Source organism: Spinacia oleracea, chromosome 6, assembly GCF_020520425.1.
Source record: "Spinacia oleracea cultivar Varoflay chromosome 6, BTI_SOV_V1, whole genome shotgun sequence".
Taxonomy (NCBI): Eukaryota; Viridiplantae; Streptophyta; class Magnoliopsida; order Caryophyllales; family Amaranthaceae; genus Spinacia; species Spinacia oleracea.
Genome location: NC_079492.1, coordinates 149,363,282 through 149,381,376, shown reverse-complemented (window position 1 = coordinate 149,381,376; position 18,095 = coordinate 149,363,282). Strand labels below are relative to the sequence as shown.

Genomic DNA, 18,095 nt, shown 5'->3' with positions numbered 1-18,095 from the left:
CTTTTATTTTGTAGAGAATGAAATAAAAGGAATAATTGTCATGGACTATATATTATCTTACCAATAATAATTCAAACAAGTATATATACACTTTATATACTCTACTTTTTATTTTATATTTTTAAAGGAAAAGTACACGAAAGTTAGGACGATTTTCTCCCAAGATTATGTCCTAACACTTTATATGCTCTATTATCACCAAATATAAGACCGGTTATATATAGTAAGGCCTCTATCAGAACTCGGAAGAGATAATTTACCCTTATAAACACTTGCCATATGTAGTACGGAGTAGTAACTAATCTGGCTTTAGTAACATGCCAAAAGGAGCCGAGGGGAAAAGTAGGATGACAAATTTTTTTTATAAGGAAAAAAGAAAAGAAAAAGTATAATCAGATCGACCCTCCTCACAAGGAAAACACATTAGTATTCTTATTATTTAGATTACATGCATAAAATGCGACTTTAGAAAAGTTTATGAAAATCATAATCGCTCAAACAAAGTTTCATAACGGGATAACTTTAACCATATCTTTTTTTATTGAGGTAAAAGTCGAGCTAATGCATGCATTAATTAAAAGGCAAAATGTCCAATAAAATATAAGGTGAAATCTCTATAGGACAGTGATTCACCCATACTTGTTCTACTCCAAATGACACTAACTTGAACCACATCTTTGGTAATGTTCAAGTAATTTGATCATTATTTGCAAAAAAAAAAAATTAAACAAAAATTAAACAAACCTTGATCAAAATATAAAAATATAGTACGAGTAGTAGCTACTTAATATAGGATAATACCGACAGAAAGGCGAGCATATAGCTTGTGTTTATGTGCATGTTTGAATGAATTAGTTGTTAATTAATTAATTAATTAATTAAGAATTACTCATAATTAATTAACAAAAGAAATCAGAAGAAAACAAGGGATTGTGTGCAGCGATTAAGACGGAGCAGAAATAGAAGATACTGACAATTTCTGTTCTTTGGCACCATCTAACTCGATCACCATCTCAATCAAATTCAGGCCACCAATTTTATACTGTATTATTCTACCTATATTAATTAATCTACCTAATTAATTAATTAATTAATTAATTAATTATTAGAGTATATAGTATAAAGTATATAATTAATTAACAAGGGTGTAGTATGTCATATTATGAATGTCAACCATTCCTCGGTATTGAGAATTTTGCTTCAAATGTTTACATGTTTTGAGGAATTTAATTTATTATTATTAATTAGAAACTTAATTAGCTTAATTAATTTTATAATGTTAGCTGATCTGGTTTGGAAGTATCCATATTATGTCGCTACAAACAAGGAGATCTTACCCATGCAATGCAACTACTATACTCTTGAATGTCAGTTTCTTTCTCTTGGAACAACCAACTTTTATTAACACTAGAGTAAAACCGAAGCAAATAATATTTCGAGGTTTGGAATAAGGAATCTTATTATTACGTACCTTGATTAATTAATTACTCCTAATTGTTTAGTATAGTAATCTTTTTGGTTAATGTTATATTCTACGTACTATTTACTTATAGTACTTAATTAGTTAATTAGCTTCTAATTCCCATGTTTTACGTTACCCGAACTAGGATGTTCAGGCGGACCTTGAACAGTTTTACGAGGGGGCCGGTAGAAAAAATTAAGCAATATACTATATAATTATACAATTATACACAAATTTTAGAGGGAGCCGTAACTAAAAATACACTACAAAAATTTTCAGTCGGGGGGCAGGCCCACCCCAGCACAAACAAAGATCCGCCCCTGTCCATATTAGACACGGTTATGTGTGTAAGTGTCTGACGCGGCTATTCAGTGAAAAAAGTTTCATAATTAGCTTCTAATTCTTATGTTCTATGTTACTATGATTCAGATATCCATATTGGACACAAGTACGTGTTCAAGTTTTCGATACAATTACTTTATAAAGTTGCATGATTTTGGTCTAAAATGAAGTATCGAGCCGTCCGCACCCATTTCCGAGTGTTATATCAGCTACGAATATTTGATTGAGTCCAGGTAACATAGCTTATGATAGTGGTGGTGGCCGGACCAGAATTTTATTACACTTGGAACTTTCAACAATGTTAATCGATCCTCATTTGTCTTCGTTTTGTACTAATCTTTCTTTATTCTTCTCTCTTTTTTTGTCCCCTATTTTTTATTTTCTTGAATTCTCTGTCTTTATTGCTATAATCTAGAATTAGTGTGGTTCTTTGCACGACTAATGTTCCTGATTTGCAGTTGGATCTATAAACCGGGTAAGTCGGGCGAAGTTTAGGTTAAGTTAAGTCAAATCCGGGTTAGGTTTGCTTTTATGGTAGCCTGCTCCAGTCCCCTTACGAAACTTTTGTTATTAGGTTAACCATACACTTTACACGAAAGTAGAAACTTGAAAACCAACGGTTACGGTTGGGTTGCGCCGTATATATATGAAAGAGTATGTATGTTATAGGTACTAATTAGTTAGTGTTCAAAACTTCCAAGTTTTAAATTGGATGAAATTTTTATGTACTTTTTTCAAAAAAAAAACGGGGGGTAACATCTATGTACCTCGAATTGAATATTATGCACAAAACCTTAACAAGGGAATATATGCATGTAGTTGATTTAATTACCTTATGAATTTTGACGTATAAAAGATTAGAAAGTCTTTTTTTCCATTACAACAAAAGTTGCTTAAATCCTATGTAGTACTTAATACTCCTTCCGTCTCTTAATACTCGACCTGTTTTGATCGGTCACGCTTGTCAATGCACAACTTTAACCACTAATTTCTTTAACTACATATTATAAAAATTTATAAATATAGTAATATTTGAAAAATATATATTAAGATGAAGCCAACAGTATATTATATACTAACATTTGTTTTCATATACTAGAAATAAAATAGGGTCAAAATGAATTATGTGAATAGTACAAAAAGTCCAAACAGGTCGAGTATTAAGGGACGGAGGGAGTAGGAAAAGTATGTTACGAAGTGTATCTTTCTTAATTAGAGCTTCAACCGTTATCAAGTTTCACTATTTGTTGTACTCGTCCTATAACGACTAGTAGTAGAAATTTACGAGTACTGGCAAATAACAAATATATATTTCGTGTATAACTGAAATTAATATAGAGTAATGATTATTAACAAGGATAGATGATAGGGCCAATTGTATTTATTCCTTTGAAATATATATTGCATCTTTTCAAACTTATGAGGTGTCTAAGTACAAAAGAAAAGTTTGTGAGGTTGCTTTTAATCAAAATTTATCCCTAATCCTCATTAATTAATGATTTTGACAAGACAATGGCATCTTGTTCATATATTAAGCAAACGATTGCAACATGACCTAAATGAATACTTATGAGAAAGAGACCCAAATTAAATGAGAAAGAAATTTGTAAAAAGCTATCATAAATATAAATGAATTATGTATAATAATAAAATAAAAATTCAGGTAATTGTTGAAACCTTTTCTTTCAAAATTATTTAAAAAAAATTAATTGAAAATTGACTAAATATTAATTAATTATTAATAGTAAGAAGTAGTGTAAATTCTAAGTTAACACTTTTCCCCGACATTGGGGCACCTTAAAAAATTTTGTTCCAAAATTTGCTCCAATGATATAAATGGGGCTCCTGGAATATTGTTTTTTTGAGGGAATATTGACTTTTTGAACCATTTTTTTGTAGGAGCGTGAGTATGTCACGTGACTTTCTTGATTTATTTTGCGTGGGAATGTAATGAAATTGATTGATTACCTTGCCATATTCATCAATCATCCCTCTAACCACAGGATAAAGTAATGTGCCATATTTTACTATTTTTGAATTTAAATATAATAATTTTATAATAATATTATATTATTAATATAATAATATTATATTTTCAATATAATAATATAATAATATAATACAACCCATTGCTATGTCACCATCTTTAAAGTATGGCCATAATGTATAATGGGTCAATATGTTTCTCATAACCCACCCACTATTATATGGGCTATTATTTTGGGCCTCTTTGTTTCTACCCATTTTTTTGCCCTTTATTGTTTTGGTGGAAGAATTATATTAAAAGGTAGATAAAATTATTGAAATGGAAAATAATACACATATTTTGAAACAAGATTAGGTTATCTTTTTGGGTCTATTTTTTGGGTTTTTTTGCATCTTTCCAGAGACTATATATATATATTTCTCAATCGATAAAACTTCACTCTTCTCTGCCTGTGTTTTTTATGATGTTACCACCCGGTTCACCCTTAGGGATAATCCGAATTTGGGGCGAGTTCTGAGTAAATAGGTTTCAATCCCCTCCCAATTATTGTTGCGGGAGAACGCGTGTTCTCGCTACCAAGTTCAACCTCAATCACTACCGAATCAACAGACAGTTGGTCATCTTCTCTACCTGTAGACGTAGCTGACACATTGTTTAATGAACCACGTTAAATCTTTGTATTCTTTATTTACGTTCTTTATAATTTTTCGTACTTCCGTTATAACATTACCATCTACCAAACAAGTCACATGAACATATTTAAGATTGATATCATATAATCAAGATGCTACCTTCATAAGCATCGGCCATTTGGCAGGGTGGTAGTCACTACAAGTCTTGTCTAAGCATCCTCAAAAAGACATGGTTTCTAATTGTTGCATATCTTCCTAAATCTAACCTTTGGAATTTCATTTGTCAGAAACAAACTCCCCATTGGTCATAAATAAGAAAAAAATAATGAAAGAAAATAATAAAGTGGAAAAGGAAGAATACCAAGAAATTAGAATACCTGCCCAAGAATTTGAAGTCACTTTTGTTGAAAAAGAATTAATTCATAAATTCATGTCATCCTTTCTTTTATTATTGCAACATGTAATTAATGGATACATAGTGAAACAAAAATATATAAAGAGAAAAGAGACAAAGTGAAACAAAAATATAAACCGAACATTCTTAGTTTCTTACCATTGTAAACAAATTTGAGTAATCCACTATTGTCCAAATCTTTGAGCACGACAGGAAAATTAGATATGCATCTAACATAAAGGCTATTCCATTACTTTGTTTTAATTCTTTAATTAATCCTATAACTACCTAACCATATTAATTAATTCTTTCAGCTATTGAGTAGTGATATTTGGATTCAATAGATTTTTTTTTTTCGCATAAATGTATACACGTACAACATAATTTAAGCGAGTCTGTAGTGTAATCTGTACTACAGACTACATTGTTGGGTGCAAAGTGTGACATAAACTCGATATGTCACATTAAATATGTTATTAGGCCGATGTACGAAAATATCTTTAAAAAAAAGAGGGTTCTATCATATCTGCACTACAGACTACATTGTTGATTGTTGGGTGCAAAGTGTGACATAAACTCGACATGTCACATTAAATGGGTTTTTAGGCCGACGTACGAAAATATCTTTTTAAAAAAAAGAGGGTTATATTATTTCCAATAATAGTCCAAGTAAGAAGTAAAGAAAAATATGATATGGTCACTAAATATAAGGAAGAAGAATGTAAAAGGATGAGACATGATGAATCTTAGGCTGACTGAATTGCAATAAAAACGTCAAAAGTAGTTTGATCAACTAACTAAAAGCATGATAAAGACTTAAAGAAACAAAGAAAGAAAGGAACAGATTTTCTGTGTTTAACATTACATACTCCATTATTGATTGATTGGAAACCATCAAAAATAATACTTATTATCTTTTTATTTATATATAAAACTACTTGTATATATAACTTTAAATAATTCCTTAACTTTTATTTTCATTGAGTTTCCCCTATTTTATTCCAAAGAAAGGTTAAAAGGACATTTTGGACCCACAAAAAGACAAGAAAATATATAAATAATTAGGTAAAATTAATGGGTAGAAATATGATAATCCAATGAAATAAGAATGTGGTGCTTCTGTCAAGGTTAGCAAAGGGTATCATATGGTTGTGAAGCATATAATCTATCACTTCAAAACCACAAATATATTTCATTCTCATTCGTCAAAGATTTTGAGACCCACCATTTTCAACATATTTTGATCATAAGCATAAAACATGCAACAATTCACTAACTTATTATAAACTTTTTATTTATTCTTTCTAAATGATCGAGACTAAATAAGGTTTATGTTACTATGTATCCATAAGAAGAATACCACCAAGAATATATGGGAAAAGTTAAGAATGGGCCGGTCAAAGCCCAATACACATGCTCGTACAAAAGTCGACCATGGTCTAATAGTCTAGCCTTGACTCTTGAGCAAGGGCTAAAAGGCAAGGTTCGAGGTATGGTTCGGCTAGTAACCAACTAACCTCCTCCGTCGAAATTCGGAAAAATATAAGATAATTGTACTATGGCTCTATTTGTTTTGGTGTAAAACTTTCCAGTGTAAAATGATTTTCCATGAAAAATATTTTCCAAAAGAAAACACAATTCCAAACTAGTTTTCGTTTGTTTAGTTTCTTAAAAGAAAATGGGAGAAGATGGTGAAGATTGAGGGGAAAAAGGAAGAGGGGGTTAAGGAAGAAAGGTAGAAAAGTGATTTCCCTCCTTTCAAATGGAAAAACTTTTTCCACTTTTGAGGGAGTTATAGAAAATTGTTTTTCATCCCTTGGTCCAACCAAACAACGTAAAATGATTGAAAAGGGAAAATCTTTTTCCATGAAAACGTTTTACACCGTATCAAACAGAGCCTATATGGAAGCTAGTGGTAGCATATTGTATTAACTTATTTGACAAGCTCATTGTATTAATCGATTTGATCATAATAATTGCATAGTAAATAAAAGCTTGAGAAATCCGCCCCCAGGCAGGTCCATAACATATTATTTTCTCTATAGAGAGAGCCACAAACAACAAGCCGACAAATAGTGTAAATAACTAGACGAAATTCGATCTTAGGTCTTGGTTACCACCCTTAAGACTTTACCAATTTAAACCAATTAAACTAGTTGACATTCACATGGCCATAATATATTTAAGATACATAACCTAGTGTTCACCATGACCATGAGTCCATGATCCAAAAGCAGTCTAAATTTATGTTGGTCTTACAAGTATTAAATACAATAGGCCTGCAAGCCCAAGCCCAAGCCCAAGCCCATGTCCTTACCAAATGGGCCACTGGAATTTGGTTCCATTACTGAATCCGAGTATAGCCCACTCAAATGTACTTCATAATGTATGGGTTAGTACTGAACTACTGATTGAACCTTTTATAATTTTGTTGATAATATTAACTAATAACCAAAATATATGTATCGAATTGAGTTTGAACTTGTATGGAGTAACTAACAACTGAACCTGAATTTTGATGACTTTTGTATAATTTGAATCTTGAATAAGGACCTCTTTTCAAGTATGACCATTATTTCGAATATTTCAGTTTGAGTCAAACGGGTAAAAAGCAAATACTCCGGTATGTTGTTAACTGCGTAGTAAAATTTATAAACTGAGGCTCCGTCCTATTTAACATATTGATTTGATTATAATAGTTGCATAGTAAAAAAAAGTTGGAGCAATCCACTTTCGAAGAGGGCAATGACATATCGTTTTTGGACCGGCAAATGATGTAGACGACTAGACAGAATCCGACTAGACAAACCTGCTAGCCCAAGCGGCCAAGCCCATTTCCTTAACCGAGTGGACAACTTGAATTTGGTTCTGTTATTCAAGTCATCAAAATTCTGGTTCAGTTTGAGTGGGTTATAGTCGGATTACAAATTTTTGTATAAGGCGGTCTAACACAAAAGACCACATTGGTGTCATATAAGTTATATGATCACTGAAACTAATTAGTTAACCAATCAAAGTGTTCTTTCCGATAAAGCGGTCTTTCACAAAAGTTGCTGTAATCGGATTCAATACTTGTCAGAATTGGTAAACCTCTTTTCAAGTAATGCAACTACTCCCTCCGTCCCGGAATACTCGACCCGGTTTGACCGGCACAGAGTTTAAGGGATTTGAATTGACTTATTTAATTTAATAGGTAGTAGTTGATAGTGGGGTATTATTTTAATGTAGTTAGTGGGAGGTGGGTTAAGAGGTGGGGTTGGGGGAGAGTAGGGGTTGAATTTTTAATTATTTTTTGTATGGAGTAGGGGGTAGGTGGGTTAATAGGGGTGGAGTGAGAAATAATATAATATTGTTAGAATATTTCCATTTTTAGAAACAGGTCAAGTATTAAGGGACGGCCCGATAAGGAAAACAGGTCAAGTATTCCGGGACGGAGGGAGTAGTAAATTAAATCAACTGACCCTAACAATAGTTTATACAGCCTGATAAGTAAAAATGTCATAAAACAGCACAACCATTTCTCCCTATAACGACGACGAATTATAAGTAAAAATAACACGATACGAAAGAGAGAGAGAGAACGGGAAAAGGAGAGCTTTTCTTTGCATGTTGTGTATTAATATAGTCAGAAGGTTACAACTTTCAATCAGCTGTAGCTACAAAAAGAATTTAAAGAACCCTAATTAGAAGCAGCAGACTCATGTTAACAAACAAAGACAGAACAAAAGAAAAAAAAAACTACCCGAGTAAAACATGAAGACTGAGGAAATACCTCATTGTCCTCACAATAATAGAATTGGTTAAAAACAAAGTGAAAAAAAAGGATTTACAGTAAACCCACATTCTATATTTTCCCAGATGCAGAAAAAAGGTTCTCCCACCAAAGACATTAAAACACTCCAGCAAAAGAACCCGTTTAATAACAACGAAACTGGTGCGATTTGCCCCATTTTTGAGGCCTGCACAAAAGAATTTCAAGTCTTCTACTAGCCATGGTTAATCGAATTTCAAGTCTTCACTGCTTCCATAAATCGAATTTCTGTACTACTTTTCAATGTAGTTAGGAGCTTTTGACCCGTTAGAAAAAGAATAATCAGAGATTACCAAAGGTTTGACTAACTAATTTTGGGCCTCCAGTAATCTATCTGGTTATGGGGTTATTTATGGGTTTATGGGTTAATCTAACCTGTTTTCTGACCCGAGAAATGTAGGACCTTTAACTCGTAGACGTTTTGGCGCTCTTTCTAAGGGAAGTGATTCCGTTTCGGTTGTTGTTGTTGTTATCTTTCCAGGAGTCCTTTTTACTTTGATTGATATTGGAGGTATGGATCGCCTATCTTTCATAACGACCACCTTCTTATTATTGGATTCACTGTAATTAACAGGAATTGTGTCACCAAATCTTCCTTCTCGCTGAAATTTTTTCAATCTTTTTAGCCCCTGAAATTATACAAGAAATAATGAATGTCACAAACAGTTGAATATTTATTTCAGCATGGAAAAACCAGAAACATTAATAAGGCAGCAGTTTTCCCTAGCAGTACCAAAATCAACTTGTTTCAACTTTTAGTAGACCATTGAAAATGTACCAAAAACAAAAGGGCAAAATCTAAACAGATAGAACAGGTTATTTCCAACAGTTACCAAGGTAAGTACTTCGTATTATAATTTGAAGAACCAAGGTCAAATCCAGGGAACCAGAGATCCATACAGAAATCCCATCACCCTTCATAGTTTACCAATAGTCCCATTGGAAAATTTACCAATTTACCAATTTCCTAGTCCCATATTGGAAAATTTACCAATTTACCGATTTACCAAACTATCAAATTTACCAATTTCCTAGTCCCATACTGGAAAATTTCGATGGCTGTTAAATCAATGTTCAAAGGGAAGTAACTTGAGCGTGGTTAAATCAAGGCTTCATAAGACAAAATGGGGTACAAAAGAAGGTCATACGACTCATACATCAGCAAGCTAATATCAAAATATAAAAAATATATTTTTAAAAAAAAATAGCCACTGAACCCATATAGTCTACTCAGATCTTATAGAAATCCCCAGATATAGTTAAATATGTGATGTAAACTGAGATAGAAAAATACTGAAAGAAAAGGAAGGAAATTAATTTTGTCAGACCACAAAGACAAACTGAAAGCTTAAGGATTAACGAGGCAGCCCGTAATCTCGGTCATACCTGATGTTTAGCATGATCTGACTTGATCTCGCCAATAACACCTTTTCTCACTACCTTCAAAGCAGATCGACGTTTAACCCTAAATATCTCTGAATCAGAATCATCACTGCAGTGATCCACATCGGGGATAGTTTCCAGTAAATTCTGATTACCCTGATCTGAACTCATGAATTCGTTGTACGACAAATTTGATAAAGAAGACTGGCATGACTGATGAGATATATCGTCATTGCAATCAACTATATTTGAGTTAGAACAGTCCTGTACCAAAAGTGAATTAGTACACCGTGTCAAGATATGGAGTTTTAAAAGAAATACATGATCTTTTAGACAGTAGAAAATCTTACATTGCTTGCATGAGTGAAATCATTATCTCGAAAAGAACAGAGGGTTGAAGCAGCAAAAGAAAGCGGAGTTTCTGACAAGTTGCCAACCTCTAAATTTATATCACAAAATGGAAAATAATCATCCTCTTCAACAGGGAAAATAGTGGAAAGAGAAAGCAAATCTTCATTTCCCATAGGCTGTTGGAGCTCTTCCACTAATTCCTTATCCAGCTCAAACTTCTTTGCTGCATTTTCCAGTTCAGGAAGATCGTTCCTTATAACTAGTGTGCAACCACCACCACCGCAAGGGAAAACTAACGAACTCATGTCTACAGTGAATTAAAATAAGATCCAGTTACATAAAAGTCTCAAAACTCAAAAGTAATTCCATTTATCAACAAAAAGTATAAGCCTTAGAACTATACATACCATGACGAAGGCACACAGAATGCAACAAGCAGCCGCAACTGACAAAGCCAATATAACAGTCGCGTTTGCATTGACTGCATAATATTGTTCCATAAGCATCCATGGAAACATCTGTGCAGAGGTTTGATCGTATTAAAGACCAACGGGCACGATGCTGGAATCTCATAAGTCGTACAAAAGAAGCCTTGACTGAGAGTTGAGATGTCAAATTGTAAGTAGTATGATTTGGATTTTCAGGTTCAGGATATCTATACAAATTCATTGCTTCCTTGCACAGAAGCTCCTCATGTGGTAGTAGAGGAATCCTATTAAGAAAAGAATAACGCCGACTTGCCGCCGCTCCTAAAGGAAACCAGTCTCCAATCGCGAAGTTAACAGCTTCACCACAGTTAAAACCTGCAAATGGATAACATCTAAACGTTTATTATGGTGATCAATGTTGCATATGTACAAATTTTCAGATAAAGTGGAATAAAGAATGAATAAACTGAGGCTTCGTGCTATTTAGCAATAACACAGAATACACAAAACTTAACACCACACAGCAGAGGTTTCCAATGCAAAGAAGTTATAACCACAGTGAAAGCGAGTCTTACTTTGAGTACATCAAAACAAAACCTAATATGAATGTATACCTTTTTTTTTGAAGGAATGGCTTACTAGTATACTTGAAAATAAAGCATTTGAACTTGGCACATTTATTAATTTAAATTTATTTTTAAGAAACCGATAAAAGCAAACTTGAAAAACAAATGATAGCTGTCAAGATTACAAAAGAAATTGACAATTATTCAGGTTGTCCATCTGAAACAACTTCATTTGATCAAAACAGATAAAATATCCATTCAAAAACACCCTGTGCTAAGTCAAAAACTTTCCAAGGTTTATCTTCAATCTTAATTTCCTCTATTTAGTTCATATACTATGTGGAAAACAAGAGAATTCTGATATGCATTCATCGGTGAGATACAGACTCCTCGTATTACTTCAGAAATAAAATACCAGTTGACTACGGAAAAATTATGCAGGGAACATAAAAGAATTAAGATATTCATCTTACCATGGCTAAATCCAGCATGGTATGCCCTGGGGAAAGTGATTATAAATTCTCCCGGCTTTTGCACAGCCTTGTAGACTGGTACACCATGCTCTAACAAGATACTCGGGGGAAATAAAGTTGTTTTTCCCAACAAGACATCAAATGCTCCATCTTCTCCATCAGTTGACAAAATATCCTTATTATATACTTGCTCTCGCACAACCTTCTCAAACTGCAAAGCTGCACTGCCAGGTATCCCGTACCAAGTTTTAGCGGCCCCACAATGCTGATAATTAATACTGTCATCAGAGCAAGAGGTGCAAACGAAATAAGAATTACCACTAACAAGCTTGACTTAAAAATATATATTCTTCAAACTAATATCGGAGTATGATATGTACCTGTACAGATAATGATCTTCAACATGCCAGGCAAACATACTGAAAAGCATTCCTATGTAAAGCATAGGATCAGTCACTCCCTGTGAAAATGCATCAAACTTAAAAAGGCCTCCTTAAAAAAACCCAAATGTGGCATAATTTAAAGGAGATAGTTCTGTATACCGGAATAGATGTTTCCAGAAGCCGCAAAACAGATTCGGAGAGCCGAGAGAGTTCCTGAAGCCACAATAAACGAAAAGGTACTTTTACGTAAGCAGCTACATGTGGAACAAACAGCAGGCAACGATAAAAGCACATAAAAACCATGAAAATAGTAACATGGATGACATATAGTAATAGTTGCCATCGGGTTTACATTACAAGAAACACGCTAACCTATTTTAACTAAAGCCCGCAGGTGCAGGAATGCAGCATGAGGCTAAAATAATAAAACATGATCATAATCTATTCATGAAATCCAACAAAAAGTTCAGCTAAACACTTGTAGCCAAAAAAAACATTCCATAGATTATTTGAAAATATATCCATGTCACATGCAGATAAAGATAGGATACCAAGGATAAAACATGTATAAGGGGAAATTCTTTTAATATCACAGCAAATATCAAATGTTCTATGTTTAACGACCAGAATATTTGCCGAACCAGTATAGTAATGTATGTATTTAATCTACCTCCTTCACGTAGCATACACCAGAGGGGCTATAAAAACACTCAATACATTAACATGTTGAATTGTTAGAAGATTGAACTACCACCGCCCTTTAAGAGTTAGCTCAGTTAGATACATTGTGTTCAAGAATTGCCACTATTACATTTCATAGGCATCAACCACTGCACCGAACATACTTCTTTCTCACTCCAGATATAGTATATATAAAATGTACAACATATTCAAAGGTAACAAAACACGAACTGTTCAGATTGAAACAGTGATTATCCTTTCTTCTCCTTCTGTTCCTAAATAGATGAGAACTCTGAGGCAAATGCCAAGTTACGAAAGCTATAGTTGAACCTTAGATTTTAAAAACTGCAGCGAAGTTATTGCAATTATTGTTATAACAATCAAACAACTTGCCATATGGAGTATGTAAATCATCAGCTCAAAATGTACTGAATAGTATAATTGAGTACAAGTAAACACCTTCAAGTTCCATTTGCTTCTTCCAAGTTCATCATTTGGGGAAGAGGAAAAGGCACTTCCATCAACATCACATGCATACTCAACAGTTTCCGTCTTTCCACAGGCTATTTCGTGCCAAAATTCTTTTTCCAGGTAAGAAGCAGGAAGACATCCAGTGCTACAGTATCTGCGTGAAAATTCCTTGTTTGCCAATTTCTCAAATTCACGGAACGTATAATTTCTGGGGAAAAAATATTGTTGCAGTCAGTATGAGGAAAGTTATAACATTTTCTTCATTATGTTATTTTCGTCATGCCATATTGTCAGGGAATGGAAAATCACCTTCCACTCATGAAAAAGGTAACCTTGTCATCAGTGTCCCACTCAGCAAGGCGAACTGGTTGTACCCTAGTCGTAAATCTGAAACCCACTTTCTCCTTCATCAATACAACCCCGGCAGGGACAGAAGCATTTATAGGGGAAACAATCTTGCAAATACCTGCAAAGGTTAACCCTATAACCAATTAGAATATCAAAGCAGAGGCAGTATCAAAATATCACTTCATAGATATGACACATTGTCGAGATTTTTACACATAAATGCACTAGTTGATTTGACAAAACACGACGCTGTAATCTATTAACAATAAAATTGCATAATACAAAAGGATACAGAAAAGATACTCCGACCACATAATACATAAATTTGACAAAGCTAGTTACCGTATTTGGATGCTTCAGGTGCTATACTTTGCAAATAAACCAATGGATCCTCGAATTCAACCTTTGTTGGACAGTATACAGGACACTCTGGGATTTTATCAATCCAATCTAAGTCAGACATACTTAACTTCTCCACCTTGCGCTTTGGAAAACTCTTCTTTCCATTTGAAGCAGCACTGGAGCTAAAAGCGCTACCATGTATCCTTGTGCCACATGATGCTGAAGCTCTCAAACCATCTCCTCCACTTCTGGCAATCATATTACTGGTGCCCTGTACTCCTGTTTCTGACTTGATTCGCTGAAGCCTTTTCTGCTTCAGAATCTCTAAACCATTATTTTTAGCCTCTTTCGACAAACAACCCCTCCCTTCCACCTGAAAAAGCAATAAATTGCATGACAAAGTAAACAGATGAGAAGCAAAGGAAATAAGAGTAACAAAAACAGTTAACAATTACTACTCCAGAATGGTCTTTTAAAAACTTAAATCATATAAACAAATAACCGGAAGGACCTTGCCAATATAACATGGAAGTAAAGATACCAAGCTCCCAACCATGGATTATCACCAAGTTTTATAACTACCGCGCATGCACAAGCAAAGTTAGCAATTGCAGGCCTTGCGGCACCTAATGGCGGGCCTATGATCCAAATTGCCCATATAGCTAGTTGCCTTGAGCATATAAGGATGAAATAGTGGCTACACTTCACCTTAGCTCAAAAAATATTCCTAGCTTGTGGTTGTTTACATTCAGCAAGACCAAAAACACATAATTCATCGATGTCACAAAAATGATTCCGCAGCATAGCCCTTGCGTTAAATTTGTACGGAGTATATCGTAGTGTATGAAAAGTTATTGATGAGACAGAGTAGGTTTCTGCATTTATAGGATCGTTGGCATAGGGAGAACAGTTGATCATAATAACTGGTTAAACAGAAAATAATTTGCACAGCAGATGGCCAAAAGCTACTAAATGAACATGAAATCCAACTGATAACCATGCTGAGGGACTTATCTACGAAACTGTATACCCCCTAATTCTAACAAAGTGATTGAACAGATTCAGATACTTCCAGTATGCCGGAGAATGCCTCACAAGCTGCCAGAATCTTGGTCCGGCCAATACAACAAATACAACTCCAAGAAAGAGCTAGTAGTATCCCGCGACCCCCTTCCCTTCAATCAGAAACACCCTCGAAAACGCAGTCAAGTAAATTGTACAATGCAACACCACCACAAAATGCATAGGATAAACACATTACGGTTCAATTCAAAACTTCTCCGTTTACAAGTGACATACCAGCACAGAATTTCATAAAGGTTGAAGAACTGTTACTGATTCAAACGGAGTTAATTTCCCAATAATTGAACAAATCAACGGATTTCAACAAAAATTGGAACCCACCAATTATGAAGCACACAAGTCAATTTCAAGACCAAAACAAAAAGTTTGACCCCTTCATGCAAAACAAATTTGGGCAGCCACTAAAAATAGAAATAAAATTTTCAGCAACAAAAATTCAACCCAAGTCTTCAAAGTCAATCTACACCTTTTTACAATTCACAAACCCAAAAAAAAAAAATGACATAATCACAAAGTACATCCCTCAATAGAAACAGATTTTATTCTAAATTCCTTCCAAAATAGCATATCTATGATGATAAGATCACGCAATACATTCAATTAAGATCTACAGTTATCTTACATGATACTCCGTATAGAGTAATGCACACCAAAAAATTAATTGAAACAAGGCGAAAATTAGATGAAATAAATTAGGGAGAAAAACAGTACCATCTCATTCCGCGGTTTTTTGCCGTTGGTCTCCGTCGTCTTCTCCACCAGAAAACAAGTAAAATTTTGTATTAAAAAAAGGAAGAAAAAATCGGAAGAAAAGCGAAATTACACCAAACCCTAGATCACGATCTCGACATTCTACGATAACATAGCCTTCTTCGTCACCCACATTCTACTCAACCACCACCACACTCAACGAATTCATGCAAAATTATGCAAAGATCCGAAACCTTTCTTTTTTCCTTTTTTGTCAAAAAAAAAAAGAGAAAAGGCGGGAAAGGTGGAGAAGCGGAGAGAGAATTATCACCGGAGATGTTTTTCGGTTCTCCGGCAACCGGAAAAGGTAGTTAGCCGGTGGAGGAGAGAGAGAGAAAAAAAAAGGAGAAGAGTTAGGAACAGAGGAGAGAGAAAACAGTGGGAGAAAGAAATGAATGAATAGGAAGGGGGAAAGATTAGGAAAGCGGAAAAAGAAGAGAGAGAAGTAGAATTTATAGTTTTATATTCCAAAATTAATGTTTGGGTTTAATGGAGGTATAATATGGGATTAGTATCCTAAATTACGAATTAAAGGGGAATTATTATTAATGGAAACAAAAATTGAAGTGTGTGAATGGGAAATAAAATTAAAAAAGAAAAATAAAAGTGGGTGGTTGTTAGGTGGTTAAACCGAACCCATTTGCCGACCCCTTGAAACGCGTTTCACCTCGTTTCCCCTTGTTTTGTACACTATAATGTCCAATTCCCAAAATGCCCCTCGAGTATGGCATGTGAACAAATTTTGTTTGAGCTATTACTAATCAGAATATCCGGTAAATTGACTAAAGATGACGGTCTCTGACACGACACGACAAGACGATCGAAGTCGGCACGATATAAGTTGGCAGTCTATGACACGACATGACACTACGATCGAAACTGGCATGACACAAGCACGAAGATACTAAGAGAAAACACGAAACTGACACGCAAGACACGAAACCAACCCAAACACGTCCGTTTAGATTAATTTGTCATATTATGTAATTATTTTACTTTTTAGATAGTGTTGATAAATTTTATAAACAACACGAAATCGACACGACGGCAAACACGAACATGACCTGACATGACATGTTTGCCAGCTCTAGGCAAAACTGACTTAGCATGAATTTCTTGTATGTAGGAAACAATCTTTAACTTAAATGGACCCGAACTACTCCCACATTTACTTTACTGAAATAAAACGTACTCCCTTTGTTCCTTTTATATCGCTCATTTTCCTATTTGGAGTGCCTCTTTAACACTGTTTTATACCTTAAATAATATGAAGTATGTTTTTTCACTTGTTCTATCTTTATCCATCTCCTCGTGAACCCACTTTATCAATCCATGTGCACATTTTACACTTAATTCTTAATAAATGAATTTTGACTACTCTGTATGTCGCAATTAAAGAAGGGACAGCCGGACAGGGGAATACTCCATAGTTACAAAATGAACTACTTCGTACTATAGTTTCCACAAAAGCTAAATATCGATAACTCAAAGTTGACTCGACTCGACTCTTACCGAAACTTATTAAGTTATCCACAAATCCACATTATATAACCTAGCTCAAATCTACTGACCTCGACTATTCATCTTTTTCTATAAGAAGTAATAGAAGGACATTAATGTACACGGGGTACAACATTGTTATGGCAAAAAAATGTTTACAAAGTACAACATACAAAGTCATTATTCTAGTAGGATTAGGTAGAAATCATTGTTAATTTACCCATCAACGTATTATGCGACGTGTAGATTTCTTATGATTAGCTAGGTCACCCATAAATCTCTCATGTAACTGTTTTCTCACCAATTCATCAACAAATTATGGTAAAACTTTAAAACCCCCCCAAAAGTATTAAATCTTTTCTTATTTTGTACTCGAACTATAGTATGGAAGGTTGGCAAGCTACTATCATGTAAACATATTTATGCCATGTTCGAAAAAATTAGCGATTAGCGGTTGAGTAGCGGGTAATGGTTACAGTAGCGGTAGCGGTTGAGTAGCGGAGGGTAACGTTTAACTGTCATTGTAGCGGATAACTAATGTGAGTGTTCGGTAAAAGTAGCGGTTGATATTGTAAAATAAAATAAAAGCTTTAAACTTTACTCTAAATTTGTCAAACACTATCCGCTATCTTAAAGAATAATAATTTTAACGTTTGACAAAAGCTATCCAACCGCTACATTTACCGCTAACTGTTACATTGCCAAACA

General features: G+C 34.2%; 1 protein-coding gene across 1 annotated transcript; it reads right to left on the bottom strand.

Moving 5' to 3' along the window:
• Positions 1 to 8,393: 8,393 nt before the first annotated feature.
• On the bottom strand, positions 8,394 to 16,330 carry LOC110791603 (lysine-specific demethylase JMJ13). The gene is made up of 11 exons (XM_021996361.2): positions 15,849 to 16,330; positions 14,055 to 14,427; positions 13,674 to 13,830; positions 13,353 to 13,572; positions 12,372 to 12,425; positions 12,210 to 12,289; positions 11,830 to 12,107; positions 10,770 to 11,165; positions 10,362 to 10,669; positions 10,015 to 10,275; positions 8,394 to 9,257 (listed from the first exon to the last, which is right to left on the bottom strand). Exons 1-11 carry the CDS (start codon positions 15,849 to 15,851, stop codon positions 8,994 to 8,996), a joined length of 2,394 nt encoding a protein of 797 aa, XP_021852053.1. The 5' UTR covers positions 15,852 to 16,330; the 3' UTR covers positions 8,394 to 8,993.
• Between the last annotated feature and the right edge of the window lie 1,765 nt (positions 16,331 to 18,095).